This window comes from Alosa sapidissima, chromosome 7, assembly GCF_018492685.1.
Source record: "Alosa sapidissima isolate fAloSap1 chromosome 7, fAloSap1.pri, whole genome shotgun sequence".
In the NCBI taxonomy this organism is placed as follows: domain Eukaryota; kingdom Metazoa; phylum Chordata; class Actinopteri; order Clupeiformes; family Clupeidae; genus Alosa; species Alosa sapidissima.
The window spans coordinates 1660001-1682342 of NC_055963.1; the positions used below are offsets into that span (position 1 = coordinate 1660001).

Below are 22342 nucleotides of genomic sequence, written 5' to 3' on the forward strand. Positions count from 1 at the left end.
GTGTGCGTGCGTGTGTGCGTGTGTGCGTGTGTGCGTGTGTGTGTTTGTGAATCTGTTTGTTTGTGTGTGTGTGTGTGTGTTGTGTGTGTGTGTGTGTGTGTGTGTGCGCTTTACCTGTGTGTCTGCCTCTGCCTCAGGGGCCCTAGGGGACTTCCCTCCACTCCTTGGCTGCTGCGGCTGCTGTTGTTGTTGTTGTTGCTGCTGCTGCTGCTGTTGTTGTTGTTGTTGTTGTTGTTCTTGCTGTTGCTGGAACTGTTGTGCAACTTGAAGAGCCTGAAGATAGAAAAAGTGAGAGAGAGAAGAGAGAGAGGGAGGGAGAGAGGGAGAGAGAGAGAGAGAGAGATGAGAATAAGAAGATGAAGAAAAACAGCAGCAGTGGTGGCATCACAGCAGAGTGCTGATTGGGTCCCCCTGGAGCCCCTCCCCTCTCCTCTACAAACAGAACAGTGCCATGATCACACCGCCCCATTACTGCAAATAACCACCCATCAACCCGCCACCCAGCACTGTTATTCCACGCCACGCCACCACGCTACTCCCCAACGCCACGCCACGCCACGCCACGCCACGCCACGCCCCAACGCCACGCCATCTTCACTTCTTAAACCTTCATCATCACTGAACATGCTGAATAAACACGCCACCTCCTCAAGAGCAGTAGCCACCTCCTCAAGGCCAGTAGGCAGCAGCACCACCTCCTCAAGAGCAGTAGCCACCTCCTCAAGAGCAGTAGGCAGCAGCACCACCTCCTCAAGAGCAGTAGCCACCTCCTCAAGGCCAGTAGGCAGCAGCACCACCTCCTCAAGAGCAGTAGCCACCTCCTCAAGGCCAGTAGGCAGCAGCACCAACTCCTCAAGAGCAGTAGCCACCTCCTCAAGGCCAGTGGGCAGCACCTCCTCAAGGCCAGTGGGCAGCAGATGTACGGGAGCAAATTTGGACTCAGAAGGCACAAATCAACTCAAACCTTTTATGGCTAGAAAACAACATTCAACAAACACAGTGGCATGAAGACCAATCAGCCGTGTTAGCCAGAGCGGTGGCATGCCCGAGTGAAAGGGGTGGAGGAGCGGGCGTAGGTGGCATGCCCGAGTGAAAGGGGTGGAGGAGCGGGCGTAGGTGGCATGCAGAAGTGAAAGGGGTGGAGGAGCTTAAGTATGAAAAGCCGTGACATAAAACGTCTGGTGTGTGTGTGTACATGTCTGGGAGAGTACTGGAGTGTGTGTGTGTGTGTGTGTGTGTGTGTGTGTGGGGGGGGGGGGGGGGGGGGGGGGGGGGTCCTCTCCCCACAGCTGTGTGTCCCTCTCCATAGCCTCATATGACATCATCCGCCTGGAATGTCTAATGTGGGGCGCAGCGGGCAGAATGTTGTGGGTTCCACAGCACGGGGCCCACAGGCATCTCTCACACACACACACACACACACACACACACACACACACACACACACACACAGGGCATCTCTCACACACACACACACACACACACACACACACACACACACACAGGGCATCTCTCTCTCACACCAGGGCTCTACACTAACATTTTTTTTCAAGAGCACTTGTGCGCCCAAGTTAAAAAATTTAGGAGCACAGACAAAAATTTGGGCGCACAGTCAGTTATGTACTTAACTTACAAATAATAACATTATACTGCAGCTAACAGTTAAACATGCCAGTGCACCAATTGCGAATATTAAGAATGACTGACAACATTTAGGCTACAGGAAACAGGATTTTAAAGATCAGTGCCTACTTTATTTTCAGTCTGTTCTATTTTCCTACATTTTGTTAATGTAAAATAATATAATACATTGCCATATTTGCATTTAGCCTGTATATCAAGTATCCTGCCAAATGTAGGCTAATTTATTTATTTGTGAATCCATCTATAGCTAATCCAAATATGCCCATGGTGACCTATCTTGACTGCATACTGCCTAATACTACTACTAAAACAGTCCATTTCCTCTTCCACAAAACCCAACATAGGCTAATCAATGATATATGTTTTATACTTTTAGTTTTTATTTGAAATATCTGCATTGATGGGGGCAGTAGGCAAACGTTAGGCCTACTTTCGTTTTGCACTTAAGCTTGTATTCGGTGTAAACAAACAAGCATGCGTGGAAGCCTGGAGTTGTCAGTAGCGTTCTACCTTTGAATAAAATGGGAGTATTACGGGAGGCTACTTTTGTGCCGGTTCGCTACAGCTATATTTTGCATATTGCAGCCAATACGTCAACTGGGCTAAAAGGCATGTTAGGTTACCTTTCCTTCTCTCACTGCATTCTCAGAATCTCATCCCGTTCCTCCTATATCCGATGAATTCGGTGGATAGAAGAACTAATTTCTTCAATCTTTGCATCTTGGCTGGCTAGTCTAACTTTCCGCTTTTTCCTGCGCGCTCTTGGATTTGATAGAAGCGACTACTAGCGAGTCACATTGCTAACGTTGATGGGAGGTGTAGTTTTTATGCTGCATTCGCGACGTGATTCTATGGTTTGCACCAGTAATGTTTCTTGATGTTGCGGTGTATTTTGTAGACAAACATTGACATGGTTAGAAGTCATTCGCACCAGTGCGCCTAAATATTTTTTTGCACTCGCACGGCATCATTTTTACTCGCATATGCAAGTGAAATGGGCGCACTGTAGAGCCCTGCACACACACACACACACACACACACGGCATCACTCTCACACACACACATCTCTCTCTCTCTCTCTCTCACACACACACACACGGCATCACTCTCACACGGCATCACTCTCACACACACACACACAGGGCATCTCTCTCACACACACACACAGGGGCCCACAGGGCATCTCACACACACACACACGGGCCCACAGGCATCTCTCTCTCTCTCTCACACACACACACAGGGGCCCACGGGTATCTCACATATATACAAAGAAACAAACACACACACACCCCCACACCCCAAAGATCTCCCTTAGGATGCCAACGCAAAAGCATTTGGTGTGGCGACATATGTGCTCCAGGCCAGTCGTTCAGCTGTTGTGTGTGGACGACTACACACACACACACACACACACACACACACACACACACACACACACACACACACCACACACACACCACACACACACCACACACACACCACACACACACAGGGTGTGGGGACGACTGTAGAAAATAGGGAGTGGACGCCCCTCACTCAAGGCCAGACGGGCCGACTCTTCACGCGCCCGAGAGCATTGTTGTTCCAGCTGTGCTGGTGTCCAGTCTAACTGCACACAGGCCACGGGTGAGACTTCAGTGGGTGGCCATAACTCAATCACACTGAATCAACAGCACTGGCTGGCTGAATGCCATCTAATGGAGAGAGCTGTGTGTTGGGATTGGGCACCAGCCACAAGTCTACATGACCAAGCTGATCATTCTGATGACCAACACAACAGAAAATCAACGTTTCTATACAGAACATACATAACAAGCAGAGAGACAGACAGACAGACAGACAGACAGACAGGCGGAGAGACAGACAGGCAGAATGACAGAAAAACAGACACAGAGCGAGCTGAGAGCGAGAAAAACAGGCAGACAGACAGACAGACAGGTGTGTGGGGCTACCTGCTGTGTGTGGGGTAGGCAGGTGTGTGTGGGGTAGGCAGGTGTGTGTGGGGTAGGCAGGTGTGTGTGGGGTAGGCAGGTGTGTGGGGTAGGCAGGTGTGTGTGGGGTAGGCAGGTGTGTGTGGGGTAGGCAGGTGGGTGGGGTAGGCAGGTGTGTGGGGTAGGCAGGTGTGTGGGGTAGGCAGGTGTGTGGGGTAGGCAGGTGTGTGTGGGGTAGGCAGGTGTGTGTGGGGTAGGCAGGTGTGTGGGGTAGGCAGGTGTGTGTGGGGTAGGCAGGTGTGTGTGGGGTAGGCAGGTGTGTGTGGGGTAGGCAGGTGTGTGGGGTAGGCAGGTGTGTGGGGTAGGCAGGTGTGTGGGGTAGGCAGGTGTGTGGGGTAGGCAGGTGTGTGTGGGGTAGGCAGGTGTGTGTGGGGTAGGCAGGTGTGTGTGGGGTAGGCAGGTGTGTGTGGGGTAGGCAGGTGTGTGGGGTAGGCAGGTGTGTGGGGTAGGCAGGTGTGTGTGGGGTAGGCAGGTGTGTGTGGGGTAGGCAGGTGTGTGGGGTAGGCAGGTGTGTGGGGTAGGCAGGTGTGTGTGGGGTAGGCAGGTGTGTGTGGGGTAGGCAGGTGTGTGTGGGGTAGGCAGGTGTGTGGGGTAGGCAGGTGTGTGGGGTAGGCAGGTGTGTGTGGGGTAGGCAGGTGTGTGTGGGGTAGGCAGGTGTGTGGGGTAGGCAGGTGTGTGGGGTAGGCAGGTGTGTGTGGGGTAGGCAGGTGTGTGTGGGGTAGGCAGGTGTGTGTGGGGTAGGCAGGTGTGTGTGGGGTAGGCAGGTGTGTGGGGTAGGCAGGTGTGTGGGGTAGGCAGGTGTGTGTGGGGTAGGCAGGTGTGTGTGGGGTAGGCAGGTGTGTGGGGCTACCAGCTGTGTGTGCGGTAGGCTGGCCTCTGCTCCCTGATTGGATGGCGATCCAGCCGTGGGCTGCTCCTCGGCTCTGCCGGCCTCAGACGCTGCGTTGCCACTGGACGCCTGCTCCGCCTTCGACTCCTGCATGTCGTCTCACACACCTGCACACACACCCACACACACACACACAGTGTGAACCCTTGCACCAGTGGATGTGATTCATTATTAACCCACACGCATCACATGACGCCGGGGTCTCTGGAGACTGGTTGGCATCGGTCTGGAAAACACACACATCCTGAGCTGCCACAACCAGCCTGCTGACTCAGTCCAGCCCCCTGACCCAGCCCCCCAACCCAACCCAGCGCCCCCAACCCAGCACAGAGCCCAGTCCAGCCTGCGAGGCCCCCAGCCCCCACACATCATGCTGTTTACAGTGTCGCTGACATACTGAGAGGACAGCTAAGAGCAGTGGACACGGGGAAACCAGAGGAGTGGCATCTGGTGTGACGCTTGTTTAGATTCACCCTGAAGTCCCAGGAACCAGACGCAAACAACGCCACAGAGGAGAACAAGGTAGGGCCAGCGGAACAGTCCGGCTGCTGATCTACGGAGGTTCTAGCCCAGGGATCACCAAATGGCGGACCGCGGTCCGAGTCCGGACCGTGACGTGACCCTATCCGGACCCAGACCATAATAGCCTAATTTAGATTTTCACGTAAGATTTCAAAGCTGCACTAAATGTGTCGTTGGTTAGGAAAACAGCATTTACTTCAGCAGCTTCAGGAACCATCATTTCGCTTGCTGCTACTCAGCCAGTGAAATCTGTGAATTCTGATAAAGTCGAGTCAGTGAGTAAAGTTACTATGCTGGAGACTGATAGCCTGAAACAAGCGAGGAGACGAGAAACAATCAGATGGATATCTAAGTTAACGATAAGTAAGTTATTTTCAAATCATCGATTGCTCAAAGAGGAGAAAGCTAGACAGCGAGAACAGAGCTTTATATAACGATACGGGGGCAATACCACGCAAAACTGTCACGTCCATATAACGGCAACTAAATATGGATGTGACAGTTTTGCGCGGAATTGCCCTGGACCTCTTCTATATATTCTGAGACAGGCGATTTTAAGCGCCAATTTGAAGAACCTCTACTAGACAAAGCATATATTTTGAGCAAGCATAGGGTAGGCTAGGCCCATTCAACAGTGAACTGAGACCACAGAATATTTTACGATTTAAGAAGGCAATATGATTGATCCAACACAATCTAGTTAAGCCTACATGCATTCACTGCCCAACAACGTGATATTCCTGGGTTTCCAGGATTTCGGGTCAACATAAAAAAAAACTAAACTTGCTGATTAATGGGTTCAAGGAACACTAGGAACCAGCTGTGGAATATCCATCCTTGTCTCAGCTCAAATTTTATTTTAAGTTCACGTTAAGATCTTAAAAATAGCCAAGGCTACTCAGTTTTTCTCCCCAATCACTCTTATCTTGCCTTATTTCTCCTCATTTCGAATGTTGCCTTTTAGGCCACTCATTTTATTTCACATTAAACATGAGGCCTACAATCTTCTATTTCTTGAATTTTCCCTTGGGGATCAATAAAGTATCTATCTATCTATCTATCTATCTATCTATCTATCTATCTACCTACAACTAGGCTCCATCCATCCATATCCATACATACATATACATAGCCTAAACACGCACGTTAAACATTATGATGCTCCGGACCTTTGCTTGAGGAAATTTTCCGTAACTGGACCTCGCTGAAGATTAATTGAATACCCCTGTTCTAGCCAATCACAGGTCACTGGGAGTTTACTTCCACAAGCAGCGGACACCTGGATTAGCACACGCACACACACGCACGCACACACACACACACACACACACACACACACACACACACAGCTGAACACAGGAACACACTCCTGGTACGGTTATATCAGCACACACACGGCTGAACACAGGAACACACTCCTGGTAGCTGCACACACACGGCTGAACACAGGAACACACTCCTGGTAGCTGCACACACACGGCTGAACACACACGGCTGAACATAGGAACACACTCCCGGTACGGTTATATCAGCACACACACGGCTGAACATAGGAACACACTCCTGGTACGGATAGCTGCACACACACGGCTGAACATAGGAACACACTCCTGGTACGGATAGCTGCACACACACGGCTGAACACAGGAACACACTCCTGGTAGCTGCACACACGGCTAAACACAGGAACACACTCCTGGTTAGGGTTGCAAAGGGGCGGAAAATTTCCGGTAAATTTCCAGAAACTTACCATGGGAAGTTAAGCTGGGGAATTTTGGAAATATTCCAAATTGGAAACTTTCATGGAATTAAAGGAAATTATGGGAATTAATAGGAATTTACGGGAATTAACATGTAATTTTGGGTAATTCATACAAACTGTTTCATATACAAACATTAACATTTTGTTTCGTAATAAGCAATATGATTTGTATGTTTGGATTTTTGCTTAGCTTAGCATACAAAGCTAGCTAGCATGCTAGCGGGAATCCCATTCTCTGCCTATGGTTTACTAGCGTGCTAAACTAGCAACACTAAACTGCCCAAGATACACCACACCACTCAACAAAATCCAATTGGTTGGAACATTTTTTCCCCATGCATATGAACGCACCATAGGTTTCCTTTATGTCTAGTAGCCTATGCCGATTGCTGTGTGCATGTGATTGACATATGTGCAGGGTAGAAATTTGACTGAAATGGCATTAAATCAGGTTGTTTTAACTAATATTATGCTGCAAGATGGGGTTTTGTCCATTACATTTAAGTTCCCTGTTATAGACTAACTTGCCATATTACAAATTCCCAGTTTATTCCCATTAATTCCCATATATTCCTGTTAATTCCCATGGAAAGTTTCCAACTTTGGAAATTTTGCAACCCTACTCCTGGTACGATTAGCTGAAAATAGGCCTGGCTGATAGTGACCTTTTTTTTTAGAGCTCCTTCTGACATCTTTGGTAAATATCTGATTCACATGAGTGTAGTATGTGTTTTCACTGAGTAGACCAATCAACCAGCCAAAAGCTGCCCTCTGCAGCACATGTCTGCAGCTAACCTCAGCTGAGATGGTAGCATCAGAGCAGGGAATTGTGGGATTGGAGTGACTCCAAACATGCCTACCAACTGCCCATGAAGTGTTACGTTTGCGAGCAGCCATAGCCCTCGCTTAAGTGCTGGCATAGCCCTCGCTTAAAAGGATAATTCCGGTGTGATTTTGACCTAAAGTGTGTTGAAACATGATGCCGAGTGTGAATGTGTGAACTAAATTCAAGATGGCGTCGAACGGTAAAATTCCTTAAGGTACTGTCTGTATAAATCTTCTTGTAAATAAACTACCAGTGCTTTTTCAAAGTTCTCCATGTCTTGTTTTAAATGACAAGGCCCTTGGAAGTCTACCAATTAAGTATGGAGCTACTTTGAGCCGTAAATGGTGTAAAACAGTGATTTATTTGCATGGCTAGGCCGATACCCGAGGTAGCAACGAAACACTGTGTTGGTAGCATTGGCTAACTAGCGCCAGATTTCTGAGTGCAGGGGACAAGCCGAGGTGAGCTATGAGACATACGTTCACACTCGGTATCATGTTTCAACACACTTTAGGTCAATATCACACCGGAATTATCCTTTAAGTGCTGCTTCCCGGTGAAACAGTTTGCGAGTAGCTGGCCAAAAAACAGGGAGATCGTTGATTTCCCCCCACCAAATATCTAAAAAAAACTGTAAAATTTGCTTACTTCAAAAAACAGTCACTTTTACAGAGGAACATAAAAAGAAAGTTTCCAGACAGGCATGTGTGTTGTGTTTGTGGTCCCGTACATGGCCTGGTGGACGGGCCTCCTGGCTCTGTGTGGACGAGTCTGCAGTGCGGGGGGACCGGAGGGCAGAAACCAGATAGCCTTGTTTGTGAAACGTCCGATTGGCGCCATGGCGACAGTAAACAGTGAGGCCCCGCTTTGGGTGTTTATTAACAAACACATTGTCGTTCTGCAGCAATTTAACATTAACCAGGTGCTGCCATCAACAGATCTGGCAGGTGGCATGATACACAGGCCCGCGCCTTGTGTAAACATCTGGGGGGGGGGGCGGAGGGGGGGCATTCAAAAAGCAACACAGCAAAGAGCAAATAGCCAAGAAAATCTCTAGACAAACAAGCAGCCGCTCTCCTGACATGAATGCAAACCAGAGGAGGGTGTGTGTGTGTGTGTGCACGCATGCGTATGTCTGTGTTTGTGTGCGTGCGTGTGTGACTGTGTGTGTGTGGCAGGCAAGAGAGACAGAGGGGGGTAGGGCGAGCTTGTAGGATTGGAGTGCTTGTTATTTAGTACCAGGGCAGCCTTGGCTTGTTTGGCTGGCGAGAGCGAGAGGTTCTCTGAGTGTGTCACCCAGGACTCCACCACCTCATAAGTCCCGCTCTATTACCAACACACTCATGCTGCACACACACACACACACACACACACGACAACCAGGCACAAACACACTCACGCTGCACACACACACACACACAAGACAACCAGGCACAAACACACTCACGCTGCACACACAAGACAACCAGGCACAAACACACTCACGCTGCACACACACACACAAGAAAACCAGGCACAAACACACTCACGCTGCACACACACACACACACACACACGACAACCAGGCACAAAAACACTCACGCTGCACACACACACACACACGACAACCAGGCACAAACACACTCATGCTGCACACACACACAAGACAACCAGGCACAAACACACTCACGCTGCACACACACACACACACGACAACCAGGCACAAACACACTCACACACACAAGACAACCAGGCACAAACACACTCATGCTGCACACACACACACACACACACACACACACACACACACACGACAACCAGGCACAAACACATTCACACTGCACACACACACAGGACAACCAGGCACAAACACACTCACACTGCACACACACACACGACAACCAGGCACAAACACACTCATGCTGCGCACACACACAGGACAACCAGGCACAAACACACTCATGCTGCACACACACACACACACACACACACACGACAACCAGGCACAAACACACTCATGCTGCACACACACACACACGACAACCAGGCACAAACACACTCATGCTGCACACACACACACACGACAACCAGGCACAAACACACTCATGCTGCACACACACACACACGACAACCAGGCACAAACACACTCATGCTGCACACACACACACACGACAACCAGGCACAAACACACTCCTGCTGCACACACACACACACGACAACCAGGCACAAACACACTCATGCTGCACACACACACACACACACAAGACAACCAGGCACAAAAACACTCACGCTGCACACACACACGACAACCAGGCACAAACACACACAGTTTGATGTGTGATGAGCATGTTGTTAACAGCCGACTGGGAGCGCAGGCAGGATGAATATCTGAACGTTCTGTTTGGAATCGCCGTGGTTACACGCTGCAGCTCGGCCCCACGGTGGGCTCTCTCAGAGACGGAGTTTCAGGTGCACTTTTAAAGGTGTGCTCTCTCAGAGACTGAGTTTCAGGTGCACTTTTTTAAAGGGAAACGCACACCCTGGAGAGTTTTTCCACACTTCCTGCATTAGCAGTTCAAAAAGAGTTTATAGATTTTAAAAAAAGAAAACCGATGAAAATAAACAAAAAAGGGGTGGGGTGGGGTGGGGTGGGGTGGGTGGATGGGGTAAAAGTCCGATCAGAAGATTTCTTGCATACGGCGGCATGTTGAGCGTGTTTACCTAGCGGAGAACAGAGCTGGTCTTGTTTGTGTTTGTGAGTTTTTTTAATGAGCGCACATCTCAGCTCGTTCCCTGGGCCGGCCCAGGCGCCAGCACAGAGGCTGTGTGTGTGTGTGTGTGTGTGTGAGGGAGGGAGCGTCACGCCTCAACGCCCATTAAGCTGGAGGAGCTGCTGCTGCTGCTGTTGTTGTTTACGATCTGCATCTCAGCAGAAAAACAACACAGGTGTGCCTCTTAGGAACTGGTTAGAGGTCAGGGGTCAGATACGCATTAAAGATTTCACTTCCTCATTTGATTAGTGCGTAAGGTTTACAAAAGAAATACATAGCTGAGTCGGACTAAACATACCGGCGAATGCTCTTTATGAAATTGGTTTCATGAAGGCAGGTCAGCGTTTAAGAGGGCAAACATCCTGCTGTCTCAATGAAGCAGCATGACTTTGAATATTTCACCATTAACTAATCTTGATACCACATCAGAGCAGTAAAGCAAACGGTCAGTTCCAGGCCTGTAGCTTCCCGACTTTTTGCTTGCGGTTTTAATACACCTGACTTCCACAGAAGTGCTGTGGGCTGCTGCTGACGGCTGTTACAACGCCAGGGCTTTGGGAAGGCGGCCCTGGCTCGCCGCAGTATAAGGCAACTCTTTGAATAAAGCTTGTTGACGCACGCTGTCAAAACAAAACACTGCAAGGTAAACACGCAATTTCATGTGCCAATTTCCAGGCCTGATTTGATTTGTTTTCACAAGCGCTCATCTCGGGGACGGCCTCAGAATGACAATGGCTGTTTCTGTGCATGGCAAACACGCACGCACACTAAAGAACAACAAAGCAGCAGCCGCTCCATGCAGCCAAAAGAACAGAAAGTCCCCTCGCTATTGTGCGCCATGTCCACAGTGTGCTGAAAACGCTGCAGCAAGATCCTCACTCACAGAGGCAAATTTGATTTTCTCTCTCTCTCTCTCTCTCTCTCTCTCTCTACCAGCAGAGGTCTATTTGCACAGAAAACAGTGTTTTGGTTCCCTGGGCAAAGGCCCGAGCATTCCTCCTGTCCAGCTTTCCCATGGCTCCGTGCTGGGGCCAGACAGGCAACACAAACATGGGGATTTTGGGATGGAGGTGCAGCCACAGCCGTCCAGAGCGGTCAGGAGAGGAAACGCATGGCGAGCCACCCGGGAATGCCTTTGATCCAGGCCTCTGGAGATACGAGTAGTGCAGCAGGGAGAGGAGAGAGACACAGGAGAGAGGCCAACATGCACGCACACACACACACACACACACAACAACAACAACAAGGCAGAACTCAGAGCTTCTATCAGCTCGGCAGTGTGAGGGAGAAAAGGGGGAGAGCTTTAGAGAGGCCAATGGAAGCAAGGCACAATAGTGTTGTCCTGTGACTGATTCACTGCAGAACTGCTTTGGAATTTGCTGTGAGAAATCTGAGCAGGCGAGGATTAATGTGTCTCTGGCAACCTAGACTGTTACTCACAAAAACAACAACAACAACATCATAATACCTCTGGCAACCCTGAAATCAGACAGAATTCCAGAAAATCTGTAAACAAGAACAATAAAACCTATCCATACATACTGATGCACAACAACAAAAAGGAACAAAATAAACAAACACACACAAAAAAAAAATGTTTTGAGCAAAAACAAGTCACTTCAGGGACCATAAACATCAGGCGTGCGAAGCTTCTCGCCCAGTGCTTGGCATTCAGCCTGGACGACGACCATGAGAAGATCAGGCATCCTAGAGCCCGAACACGTGAACACAGGACAGTAAAGCCTGGACGCGTGTGTGTGCGGTGACACGGGGGAGGTGTCCTACCTGCAGCACAGCAGAGCACACACGCACACGCACACACACACACACACACAACAGCACCCATAACAACCACTGAAAGGACTGGATGGGAGAAAACAACAGAGCGAGACAGAGAACAACAACAACAACAAGACAAACAACAAACAAGCCTTTATCTTCCCGCCCTGAGGCCTGAACGCACTGTTGCTATGACAGCAAACACTTAATGGTGCACAAGCAAATGCTCGGGGAGGGAGGGGGGGGGGGGGGGAGGGGGCACTGAGTGGCTCGGAGCTAAAAACAACACTCACAGAAAGAGTACTTGTCCCTGCTTAAGCAGCAATCAGGCTCCAAATAGTCAGACACTGAGCACACTGTGGCTTAGGCAATGAGGAAGAAGAAACCAATAAAGCATCCATTTCATTATGGGGACTGTCTACCTGCCGATGTTTTTAAAGAGGCCGGGACTCGTCCAGCCACTGGGGCCCAATCAGACTCCCCTGCAGACGGAGGTGATAACAGGTCGTAATTGGACGATTACCACAAGCGCTCGTTAAGTGCAGCGTTTATGAGCACAGCACAGCACAGCACAGATGGACGCACAGGGCTGAGAGATGAGAGCACCGACCACACACAGGCACACACACACACAAACATCAGTGTGGACAGGTCTGTGGGTAATAACTTTACGTGTTTACAGCAGGTGGCCTGTGGTTGGTTGTCACCACAGAGGAGAGATGGAGAGAGAGAGAGAGAGGGAGAGAGAGGAAGAGAGAGAGAGAGGGAGATGAAAAAGGACAGTGAAAGAGGGAAGGCTTGAGATAAAAGAACTTGGAGGAATTCATTAACCCAACCTTTCCAATGCTTCCCTTGTACGAGACTGACTGCAAGGGATACATTTAAAGGGGCACTTGGCAACTATTTCAACATAATAAACGTGTTTAGAAATCATTAGGATGGTTAAATGACCTGTTCCTATGGAAATCATTAGGATGGTTAAATGACCTGTTCCTATGGAAATCATTAGGATGGTTAAATGACCTGTTCCGGTGGAAATGGTGACTTTCCCCGCTCCCCCTAGCGTCTCCAGGCGGAAAACCAACCTTGCAACTTTGGGACCACCGCCCGGTAAGAAAAGGGAGAAACAAAAAACTCGTTTTAAATCGTGTTTCTTACCTTGTAACATCCACATTGTTCTGCCGAACTTATGCTAACCGTTTTGCTAGCTTGTAAACAAATCCATGTGCTTTATCTTTACCTTTTTCCACAGTTTGAAATAGCGTAATGCACAACTTCTCCAGCAGAGGGGGATGGCTAATACTGCCAAGTTTCCCTTTTTTTTTAAATATATTTTTTGGGCGTTTTTGCCTTTATTTGGACAGGACAGTGAAGAGTTACAGGAAGTAAGTGGGAGAGAGAGATGGGGTGGGAATCGGGAAATGACAGCAGGTCGGATTCGAATCTGGGTCCCCGTGGGCACTCGGACCCGTAGCTGCAGCCTGCTGCGCCACAGCGCCCCCCCCCCCCCCCCCCATTTCCCTTTAAGATCGACTGAAAGTGATACATTTATGATCTTGATATCTGTCTTCATGTCAGTCATAGCTATGTCTAAGTTATGTGGCGCTTAATGACTCATGAAACACGAACCATCGACTTGCCACCAAAAAGTGCTCATGTTTGCCGACCCGTATAGCATACTTCTGGTACCCAAAAGAGCTCATGTTTGCAGACCCGTATAGCATACTTCTGGTAGAACCCTCATCAGTCCCGGATTCAAGCTCTCTCATACAGTACTGTGTTCTGTGTTCCCCAAAGATGGAGAACCATGTTCTTACAGTACTGTGTTCTGTGCTCCCCAATGATGGAGAAGCATCTTCCACAACAGCAAAGCTCTGTTAGCCAACTGCATTAAAGGTAAACTATGCAGTATTGGCAATTTCCTTACTGTTTTCTTGGGTTTTGCTTCTTTTTCGCTGGCTCTGTCATGACGAATGTCTGAGAAACTCCATCGCTACCTTCTTCTAGCCGGTGCCTGGCGTGCATGTGTATTTGTGTATTTGAATGCAGTAAAGCAATTCATTACACTCGTTATACTTCCTGACACTGAGGCCGTCGGCCCATAGTTGCAAGGGGGAAGCGAGACGGCCACCATTCCCCCCGAAAAAAGTCATATAACCATTCGAATGACTCTGAAGCTGTTAAATGAAGGTAAATTAAGCTAAAAAAACTAGCATATTAAGCTAAAAAGCCTGCATAGTGTGCCTTTAACCCTCTTCACATCTAGCATATTAAGCTAAAAAACCTGCATAGTGTGCCTTTAACCCTCTTCACATCTAGCATATTAAGCTAACAAACCTGCATAGTGTGCCTTTAACCCTCTTCACATCTAGCATATTAAGCTAACAAACCTGCATAGTGTCCCTTTAACCCTCTTCACATCTAGCATATTAAGCTAACAAACCTGCATAGTGTGCCTTTAACCCTCTTCACATCTAGCACATTAAGCTAACAAACCTGCATAGTGTGCCTTTAACCCTCTTCACATCTAGCACACATCACATTTCTTCTTATTCTCAACTATTACACTTGCGACAGTCGCTTGTGATCTTTTAGAGTAGATGTACGAACGCTAGATAATGAATTTGGTTGTGGTTCGGGACTCCCTTCACCGCACACTGCGTGGGCATTCAAAGAGACCAATGATCTGTCAACTGAAGGAACAGTCCCAGGCCAGCACCACATGGGAACTCCATCTTAAAGCAGCGCAGCTGCTGATGAAATGTATGCGAAAGCCTTGCACCTTCCCCACAGCCATAGCACAGAGCAACTAGTAACTGAAACATTACACATGTGTACGGAGAAGCAACACTGAAACATTACACATGTGTTTGCACTGGAGAAGCAACACCCCCGTGATTGGCAGGTCTCGCACAATCAGCCATAAGCCTATAGCAGTGTTCTGACGCTTAGGCCAACTCCAGAGCCATATCCTATAGCAGTGTTTCTCAAACTTTTTCAGACCAAGGACCACTTAATCAGTAAAAAAAAACCTCACGGACCACCTAGCTAAAAAAAAAAAAGTAGACCTACTTCAACAGTAAATTACACAATAGGCCTACTCACTGAACCACCTTGATTGTCTTTGCACCTTTGCTTATTGTATCAGAGAATATATATGTTTTAAACTAGCATGGCTTACATAGGCACTAGGCAGTGTTGCAGAAATGTTTGGATTTATATACAAGTTGGTTCAATATTGCAAACAACTCATCTATATTATATTTTACCACGTCTGCTCACGGACCACTTGGGCTAGCTTGCGGACCACCAGTGGTCCCCGGACCACACTTTGAGAAACACTGTCCTATAGCAACAACATGGACATTAGATAAGCTACTATGCTGACATTAAATAGGCCAATATACCAGCTAAAGGAAATGCATTGGTCATTACTTACAATGTTTTGAGAAGCCTTTTCCTTTAGCCTGTGCTCTCCAAAACAGATATTGTTTTACCATATCGATGACAATCCTCTACAATCCAATTAATTCCGTTCTAAAGAATTTGTATCTCTGCCTGGTCTGCTAAGATATATCAGGATGTACTGATTAACGTGCATCCTTGTAACCTCCCTCCTAATGAAACAGGAAAGGATCCTATTGCTCTTTGATAAGTGACGTGATGAGACTTGGCAAGGTAGCATATCATGCTTTATTGATCCGCACTTCCCCATTAGGGCTCAACACCGCTGCAGCAGCTGATTTAGACCTGCGGCCAACATTGCTGTTACAACTGGCAAAGTTCAGCATGACTTCATAATGATGCACAACACACCCACTCTAATAAACAACATGGCCGGCCACGCGCAGAAGAGCAAAGGCTACTACAAACAGCAGCCACTTGAGCACATCAGCTAGGCTAGGCAGAGAAGAGCAAAGGCTACTACAAACAGCAACCACTTGAGCACATCAGCTAGGCTAGGCTAGGCTAGGCAGAGAGAAGTAAAGGCTACTACAAACAGCAGCCACTTGAGCACATCAGCTAGGCTAGGCTAGGCTAGGCAGAGAAGAGTAAAGGCTACTACAAACCGCAGCCACTTGAGCACATCAGCTAGGCTAGGCAGAGAAGAGTAAAGGCTACTACAAACCGCAGCCACTTGAGCACATCAGCTAGGCTAGGCTAGGCTAGGCAGAGAGAAGTAAAGGCTACTACAAACAGCAGCCACTTGAGCACATCAGCTAGGCTAGGCTAGGCTAGGCAGAGAAGAGTAAAGGCTACTACAAACAGCAGCCACTTGAGCACATCAGCTAGGCTAGGCTAGGCAGAACATATAGGGGTGGGTTGGGGTCATGGGAGACGCAGGGCTTGAGAGAGCGGGGCAGCCATCATTTCAGTGTTACATAGCAGCTCTGCAAGCTTCATCCCTCATAGCAGAGCCTGGCTAGCATCCCTCACTGCAGAGCCTGGCTAGCTGGACTGATTCTCGTAGCAGAGCCTGGCTAGCATCCCTCACTGCAGAGCCTGGCTAGCATCCCTCACTGCAGAGCCTGGCTATGATCCTGAACTGTGTACTGGGCTCACTGGCGAAGCCTCCTCCTGATGGAGAGGCCTGTGTACTGTAGTGCTGGGCGGTATGACCAAAAATGTATATCACGGTATTTTTCTAAATTCTTACGGTTTCACGGTATATGACGGTATTTTTTTTCCATGCATAATCAGATGTTCAGCATTTTCTACAGGTTGAGAGAGGAATTCCTGCAGTACATTGACTAAGGATGGTCTATTTTACTGTTATGATGTAGAATAACTCCACACTAGTGGCAGTTTTGCATGGCCCCAGAAAATGATGCTGTTTACAAGAGCCACTCATGATTCTAATGAAGAATCTAATCAGAATGCAAAGACAATTGCAGTCAAAATACAGAACTTTTACTGTGCAAATTTCACAAACATCTTGTAGCCTATATACAAAAAGTAGTGCAACTTTATACTTTTTCGAAAATTATACAATTTAAAATGAAACCTCTCTGCTAATATGCTTACTCTGTCAAATAGGCCTATCAGAAACATGCCTTATTGTTATTGTGCGGTTTACATGACGTTAGTGGTAGGCTAACGTTAACTTCATGTCGATGTGGATGTCTTGTTAGCCTGCCATGAGCTTCGGTTCGGTTCGCTAGGCAAAACATTAACAAAAAAGTTTGTTTTGGTGCACTGATGACAGTCAGGATAATTTCTAACTAGCCAGCTAGTATTGCTCAGTGCATGTCTAACATGCTTTACTTGCTACCTGGATAATTTCAGCGAATATTCTTAAAGTGAGATGAATGATAATCTCATTAAACTTCACTGTGTTCGTTGGGTTGCTACTAGCCAGCTAGTTACAGCTGTTGAACAATCTCAATAGAATTTTCGTGAAGGTAAGTCCCTTTCAATGCAGTATCCCTTAACGTTTTTCCTTAACTAAAGAAACAATTTAAGGCATTCTGTGCAACACCCTTAAATAAACCCCTTATCTAAGGAGAAATTAAGCCTTAAGGGTCATACTTTAGGGGAAAAACTTCAGGTGTTTAGTGTTTACCCTCACTATGCCTCACAGTGGCACCACTGAAACATTCCAAACATTGTGTAATCAAATACACCGGTATGGCGGTATATTAAAAATTCATATCATAATGAAAATATACAGCGGTATACGGTGTGAACCGGTATACCGCCCAGCACTAGTGTACTGGGCTCACTGGTGTAGCGTAGCCTCCTCCTGATGGAGAGGACTGTGTACTGGGCTAACTGGCGTAGCCTCCTGATGGAGAAGACTGCATACTGGGCTCACTGGCGTAGCCTCCTGATGGAGAGGACTGCGTACTGGGCTCACTGTAGCCTCCTGATGGAGAGGACTGCGTTCTGGGCTAACTGGTGTAGCCTCCTGATGGAGAGGACCGCGTACTGGTCTCACTGTAGCCTCCTGATGGAGGACTGCGTACTGGGCTAACTGGCGTAGCCTCCTGATGGAGAAGGGGGCTGTGTGGATCAAACGGGGCTATTTTTAACACCAATCTCTCACTCCTCCATTAACCCATCCAGCACAATACAAAAGCTGCTTACTCCTTTTCTCTGCAGTCAATGGTGGCTCGGGTTTCCTAAGGGATGTCACGCTTCAACTCACGGGCAAATACAACACGCAGAACAGATCCCAACTCACAGGACAGATCCCAGCGTAAGCCAGCCCGCTCTCTTCCAATGTTCAAGATCCAACATCTAATTTTAAAACTCTGTTTCAGAACTCTTGAATTTATTTCACTGTGCCTGTTGAAAGCCACACAACCAAATGGGCATCTGGACAAACACTGCGGGCAGTCATTAGTCACAATAGATATTCTACTCAAAGAAACTACGGGGAGAAGAAAGAAAGAAAAAAAGAAAGAAGGAAAGAGAAAAAAATGGCTCCCCTCCCCCCTCCTCGTCAAACAGGGCCGTGTTTACCCTGCAGGGAGCTGGGCGTGACGTTGTTGTTGTTGTTGTTGTTGTTGTTGTTGTTGTTTTGAGTGGGCATCAACAACACCCCGGCTGCACCCTTTCTTCTGCTGGCTTTTGAGGACGCTGAAAGGGGCTAAAAAAAGACTGGGGAAGGTGGCCTGCCTCTTTGTGGTGTAAAATGTGTCACTCAGGGAAGGGAGGGGGGATGGGACTTGTTATGGATGTGCACCAGAAAAACAACAACAACAACAACAACAACAAGAGAGGCTTTGTCCTCAGTGAGGTAAACATGGGGGAGTTGTCTAAGCCCAGAAGCAAAATGAGATCTGAAGAGATATGTTTTGGTTGCAGACTGTCATTTTGGGAAGGCAATGAAGCTTTCTATTCAGTATTCAGAGAATTACAGACTGGATGAAAACATGATCACTGATACAGCTGGTCAACAACCCTCTATGCTTAAAGCAGGTCTGTCAATCACAGACAGCACAAATCCTGAAGGAATTAGACTGAACAACCAATCCTTACACTGCATCCCATAAACCCATAATTCTAGTGAAGATCATCTCATTCTATTAGGATTGAGGCTCTTCTCACAGTCAGACTGCTAGTGTGTCTTCCCAATACAGAACAGTGCTGTTGGACTGCCTGCTACAATGCTCTAATCTTATCAGGAATCTCAAGTCTTCTCCCCACAATTATGTGTGCAATATTCTAGAGGAAACAATATAAAATGCACTGATAAGCTGCGAACAAAGGGCCACTTCACCTGCCCCAATATGTTGCCTCTGCTGGGGGCAGATAAAGGTTGTTCCCGCCAGCCGTTCACACCCCCTGCTCAGCGCTGGCTATCGCCAGGCTTCCACACCTCAAGAGCAAACATTAAGATATGCAAATAAAGATAAGCCTTACAGCGCTCTATTGTCTTGGCTTCAACATTTGAATAGCCACGGCAGCCCTGCTACATATCTGCCTTCTTTATTGTCATTCAGAAGAAGACGGATCGTGGCAGCTGAGAAAGAATTGACCTTCAGCCGGACGTGCTTGACCAACAACAGAGTGGCACCGAGCAAAGACAGCTCCCTGCACAACAGGCTCCAAAACTTCTACAGCTCCTCAACATTTCAAGAATGTGTTTTATAAATATCTTATTTATAGCAGAGGCAAAAGTAGTCTAAAGAAACATCACACAAGGCTGCTCTGAAGATATCGAATAGGTCTAAAATAAGCTGGGAAGGGGGCCTCCTGTTCTATTTTTTTGTCAGGAGCACAAAAAGATGGATGTGAGCTTCCTAAAGCGGAGGAAAAATCCCTTCCTACCAGAGGGACTGTGGTTAGGCAGAGACAGACACAGTGCCTTTCTCAACAAGGCAGCAGAAGTTCCCTGAAAAGGGAAATGCCTGCCAACTCAAAGAGACCCCGCCCTCCCCCACCACGTGAGCCTGCTTCCTGAGGCTACTCAGACACGGCTACAGCCACCCCTGTTCATCTCCTTACTAGAACAGACAGTCTCTGACCATCAGTGACCAGCATAGTGGCTGACTGAACAACACACAAGACAATTACCCACACCGACCTCTGTTCCTGTGGTGAAAATGCCACTTTTAAGTTCATCACAGCAATTACATTTCAAAACCAATGGGCAAGCAATAAAAGTGAACTTCCAGTTAAAGGCTTGGCTTGGCTTCAGCTGATTCATGCGATGGGATTTACGCAAGGTCCTTTTGCTACACCATGCATAGTTTCCTAAGGCGCATGGAGCAGATTTATGACCAAGAACAGTGCTTCTCCACCCCACCACATCCACTTGTTTACTCCTGTTCTGGAAACACGGGTGAGATGCAGCATGACTCCTACCACACTCTGACTGGGACAGTGACATCATCAACCTTGATCCTGATAAATTGTTTACTGGAAATGCAGTCATGACACAAATCCTTAACAAATGCCCACGAGTATGGAAAAGATAGCCACACGCATTCTGCATCAGGTACAGAAAAGGTATCCGCAAAGACATTAACACAATCTTTAAGTTGTCTACTTCAAATCTCTCTGTAAATTAAAAGACCAATTATTTAGGCGAGTGCACTGGAAACTATCAAATAACCCGTCATATTCAGAATAAAGACTGCTTAATAAGCAAGTCTAACACAGACCTAGAAGTCAACCCAACCCCTCCGGGGATGACACCTGGTGATTTACAGAACAAGTCTATCCTAAACTCCACACCTGCAACATTTACTTTAACGAGCTGCATAGCTTAGCGGGTGCCTCCAGAACATAGCCGACCTTCATTTGCTATGTAGTAATAGAAATTAACAATTGTATACTGGAACAACATTACCGCGCAGACTACTAAAGGCAATATTAACCGGCGCGTAATGGTTTTAGCCCTTCAATGTTCTGCACACCATTTCAGTGGGACTTCTAAGTTGGCTGCAGATTCAGTCTCTCCAACCTGTTCCCGAACGTTACGGTAACGTTAATGCAAGTTAACGTTATCGCGTTCATTGTGGTTCTCTATGTTTCACTAATATGATAATGTAGTTGTACACAAATACAGAGATGCCAAAACGCAGGCCGTATCACAACGACTTCAGTGGCAAGGGATCCGCATCTACTTTGCGCTACACACATATCAAGCTCGGGCTAACGTTAATGTTCTGTGGGACGCATGCTGTAGTAGACCCTAGGCAACGTCTGTAGCCCAAGGAAGCTAGCTGAGGGCGAGATCAGTAGCGGCGGTACCGTTACGGTCGATAGTAGGCTAACATACCACAATCAAACGTCAATGAATATAATTTTCCAGAATGAAATAAATAAGCTTAGCAATAACCGACACAAGTCAGTTTCTCTAAACCAAGACGGCTTTCGGATATCATTCAACTTTTCTTGAGTGCTCTTCTGGGTGTAACGTAACTTCTTTAGCCCCGAAGTAGCTTGCTAGCTGCGTTAGCAAGCTGAATTAACTTGTTAGCCAACTTGCCAACATAACCATAATGTTACCGTTGTTCATCATGCCATAAAAATACACTGATGAGAATGAGTGAGGAGGTCAGCATCCCTACAATTAGATTATATCCTATCATACCTCTTTGATTTCAATAACGTTAACCTAACTATGTAAAACAATACATTTAAGTTATTATAGCTTGCTAACATTAGCTAACGTTATGTCTCTTTAACATAGATAGCAACAGATAAGGAGTGGTTGCGATATCAAAGGGAACATTTAACGTTTAACGTTACCCAACGTAAACTAAGTGAACTATAAAGGCATTAGATCTATTCACAAGAGAGAGCCACTTACCCAGTCTAGAGAAAGTTTGAATGAAGCGGCAGAATGTGACGAGCACACACTGAGTTGTGAGCGAAACTTTGAGACATCAGTCGATTTGAGCCATTCTACTGAGTCCAAGCACCGCCGCAAGCTTCACTAGTAGATAGCAAGTGAATCAACCAGCGACAAGCAAGCTTACAACCAGCAGGAGGATGCCAGGGGTGGGAGAGCGCACATTGTAAACAAAGTATTAATCCGCTTGCTTGCTGGAGGGACTAACTGCAATGAGGAACATCTGTTAACCAGCCCGGCTCTTTTGTGTTGTCTTGGGGGGAAATAAATATTTGATATTTAAGTCTTTGGACAGTCAAGTCTTTCATCCATAAGAGGATATTTGAGGTTCGAATGTGATTTTGTGTCAATCTTGCAAAACAATGACG

At 47.4% G+C, this 22342-nt stretch overlaps 1 protein-coding gene across 2 annotated transcripts in view; it reads right to left on the reverse strand.

The window, feature by feature from the left end:
• Positions 1-22130, reverse strand: part of foxp1a (forkhead box P1a) — a 56694-nt gene extending 34564 nt beyond the window's left edge. The window contains exons 1-3 of one of the 2 annotated variants that reach the window (XM_042099474.1): positions 21933-22130; positions 4489-4634; positions 115-273 (exon numbers count right to left, since the gene is read on the reverse strand). In XM_042099474.1, the coding sequence (XP_041955408.1) occupies positions 115-273; positions 4489-4620 (291 nt within the window). In that variant the 5' untranslated portion in view covers positions 4621-4634; positions 21933-22130. The remainder of the gene's footprint in view (positions 1-114; positions 274-4488; positions 4635-21932) is intronic. The other variant, XM_042099475.1, reaches the window with a different exon arrangement.
• Positions 22131-22342: the final 212 nt, after the last annotated feature.